Source organism: Odontomachus brunneus, unplaced genomic scaffold, assembly GCF_010583005.1.
Source record: "Odontomachus brunneus isolate Ranch 3 - 2012 unplaced genomic scaffold, Obru_v1 Obru_scaffold_262, whole genome shotgun sequence".
NCBI classification, from domain to species: domain Eukaryota; kingdom Metazoa; phylum Arthropoda; class Insecta; order Hymenoptera; family Formicidae; genus Odontomachus; species Odontomachus brunneus.
This window is the reverse complement of record NW_022639712.1, coordinates 113,991-117,284: the sequence shown is the minus strand read 5'-3', so window position 1 is coordinate 117,284 and position 3,294 is coordinate 113,991. Positions and strand designations below refer to the sequence as shown.

At 35.0% G+C, this 3,294-nt stretch overlaps 2 protein-coding genes across 2 annotated transcripts in view; both read left to right on the top strand.

Annotated features, from left to right (window-relative positions):
- Nucleotides 1–359, top strand: part of LOC116852956 — an 801-nt gene extending 442 nt beyond the window's left edge. The window contains exon 2 of the mRNA XM_032833742.1: nucleotides 62–359. Coding sequence (XP_032689633.1) covers nucleotides 62–359 — 298 coding nt within the window. The remainder of the gene's footprint in view (nucleotides 1–61) is intronic.
- Nucleotides 12–2,926, top strand: LOC116852945. Its single transcript, XM_032833733.1, has 2 exons — nucleotides 12–1,407; nucleotides 1,496–2,926. Exons 1-2 carry the CDS (start codon nucleotides 535–537, stop codon nucleotides 1,496–1,498), a joined length of 876 nt encoding a protein of 291 aa, XP_032689624.1. The 5' UTR covers nucleotides 12–534; the 3' UTR covers nucleotides 1,499–2,926.
- Nucleotides 2,927–3,294: the final 368 nt, after the last annotated feature.

Here is a 3,294-nt window from a genome sequence, read left to right as displayed (position 1 = left end):
GATTACTCGTGCTAACTTATCGACTGGACACGAATAATGCAAAGGTGTTGCTGGGAACGAGGCTCAAGGGAAGAGCACTAGAATGGTTCCATTCGCGTCCCGAACACATCGGATTGAGTGTAGACGAGATATTGATGGAAATGAAGAAGATGTTCGACCAGCAACAAAGTATATTAAAGTGGCGTAAACAATTCGAAGAGCGAGTTTGGAAGACGGGAGAAAGTTTTAGTGCGTACTTCCACGAGAAAATTATTTTGGCGAACAGAGTCCCGATAGAGGAGGAAGAATTAACAGAATATCTAGTGGAAGGAATAACGAGTACGCAATTGCGTAATCAAGCACGGCTGCAACAATTCTAAGGCCGAGCTATTGAGTGCTTTTGAAAATATTGATCTGTTGGAGACCAAGAACCGTTCAGAACAAGATTGCAGGATATGGAGCAAAAGCTCCAAGGAGGGACGACTCCAGGTGAAGAAAGAAACATCACTGAAAAAAGAGGCATCACTGAAGAAAGAAATAGCAGAGAGTTCCAGTATGATGCAGGCGAAAACCCGGTGCTACAATTGCAGCAAATTCGGTCACATGTCCAGAGACTGTAAGCTACCGAAGCGTGAAAAAGACGCTTGTTTTAAGTGTGGAGAGAAGGGTCATATGATTGGCAATTGTACGGGTAAAGTAAATGTAGAACAGGTTAATTTTCTGCATACCGCGGAAGCTACTAATGACTTTCAGAGTGAAGCTACTTTAAAGTTTAATAGTTCTCAAACGAAATACGAAGTAGTAGTAGATGCTTTAATTGACACAGAGAGCCCGATTAGCTTTGTAAAAGAAAAAATGATCCCTAGTTGTTTTATTGACTATACCGATAAAGAAAGGAAAGTTTGTGGAATAAATAAAACTAGATTAAATATTATTGGCTCCACTACGGTGGATATCTCTTCTGATAAAGTAAAGGAGGTTGATGCACACGTTTATGTTGTTCCTAATGATACTATGTCATTTTCGTTGATAATAGGGAGAGATCTTTTGAAAAAATTCAAATTGTGTATTGCAAGTAAGGTCAAGAGCGATGTAAAGGAAGAAGTTAATGAAATTCTGAACATAAATGCGACGGAAATGGTAGATAATATATCCGATTCGTTAATTATTAATTCCGAAACTACACAGGATAAGCAGATAGAATTCAAGTGCATATTCGAGAAGGAGTATATAAATCCAGAGCACCCAAAGGAACCAAAGGTAAATGCAGAACTAAAATTGGAATTGAAGGATGTACAACATTTCCATTTTTCCCCGAGACGACTTGCCTATGCGGAAAAGGAACAATTACAGATAATATTAGATGAGTTACTAGCGAAAAGAGTAATCAGACCGAGCAATTCGGAGTATGCGTCACCAATTGTATTGGTAAGAAAGAAAAACAGAGAATATCGTTTATGTATTGACTATAGAACGTTAAATAAGTATATTGCACGCACAAACTATCCAATTCCAGTAATTGAAGATCAGAACAATGTTTTACTGGGTAAAAAGTATCTTAGCATATTGGATCTCAGAGATGGGTTCTTTCATATCCGAGTAGCTGAAGAGTCGATTAAATACACAGCTTACAAAGAAGGAGATTATGTTATGTTACGAAATTTTGACAGTGCAGGAGGCAGCTTTAAGAAACTAATCCCACAGTTTAAAGGGCCATATGTAGTCAAAACGGTACTACGAAATGATCGCTATCTGATATCTGATGTAGAAGGTTTCCAAAACACGCAAAAGAAATACCAAGGAATGTGGGAGTCGAGAAACATGCTTTTGTGGGTAAAGCCCGATTCTGAAAAATGTCAATAGATAGTAAAGTATGGTTTAATTTCTAGTTGCTCCTAGTTTAGTGTTAAATCCGTCATTGCGAAAATTTTTATGTTAAACATCACTTTGAGTCGTGTAATTCGCCGAGAGGATCGAGGTCGATCCTAGGTCAGAATTGGCTGAAACTTAGAATGCTTATATTGATCGTGTCGCGGGTGCCTATATACGTTACTGGGCGCAAGAGATCGTGGATTACTATGTGAGCATCGGTTTTTGTTTTCGGCGGAGCGAGCGTCAGACTGTCTCGAGCGACCGCCGTGTGTAGCAGTAAAGACTCTTCTCGTCAATTGTTGTCTTATTGTGTATTGTATCGGTATCCTGAGTCCCTACCTCTCCTACACTTTATTGTTTTTATCTCATAAGCATTACGTTATATAATCCAAAAATGGTAAAGAATAATTATAAGAATGCACTTAGTTAATAAAAAAACTTATTTATAATTAAATTTTATGAATTTAGCTACTGGTACAGTAATTTTATGATTGCCTAGTAACCGGCCACATGTTCAGTTACCGATGCAACTTGCGTTACACATGTGCTCGCGTGTACCAACAAGCAAATCGAGAAATAACTGCTGTCATAAATATTTTTATAAGTAAAGTTACTTAAAATTATTGTCAACAAAAGTTTAAAGAATAAGTAAATATTGACACATCAAACAATGTAATTTGAAAGTGTATATTTTAACCATACAACTTCTATACCTATATAGCCTCTAAAATATAACTTCCGAACGGAATCCATGAGAACACTTTGTAGTGTCACCTGTATTAATGTCAACTGTATTAATGTGTCAACTGAATTTAGCAATAGGGACATTGTCCGGGTATTGGTACATTCTTACTCTTGCAAATTTTGATTATTTTTGAAATAATTTTGATAATTTTACTGTCTTTTATATCTTAATAATACTTCTAAAAGTCTCAGCTTTTAATTAATTATATTTTTACGTTATTAAATATTATATACTTTTATCAAATTAAACAATTGTAGTATTACGCCGTTAAATGTCCGGCTATTGGGACATTTACCTTAAACATTTGCCATTTGCAAAGTAAAAAAGTATACGAACAAAATATGTTTTATAAAACAAATCATATTTAACATTTCTCTTTAATTTCAATGCTGTAGTATAAATAAGTTATATTTTCACATTAATAACAAAACATGTTTTAAAGCAAAAGATGTACATATTGGGCAAGAATGGATTTCTATTATTTATAATTAAAGGTCTTTCTGTTCTTTATTTCTTTAATATTATTACATATCCTTCATGTGTATAGAGTATACTATTAGGACCTTAACTTAGTTTCCGCCTAAAAAATACTGAGAAAAAGCATTTATTGTAAAAAATTTATTTAAATTATTTCAATGAAAGTATTTTCCATCACTTTCTACAACTTTTTGCCATCTTTCTGGCAACTGGGCGATACC

Excerpts from the sequence above, each read along its gene's own strand:
- LOC116852945 (XM_032833733.1), top strand. The coding sequence starts at position 535 with ATGATGCAGGCGAAAACCCGGTGCTACAATTGCAGCAAATTCGGTCAC.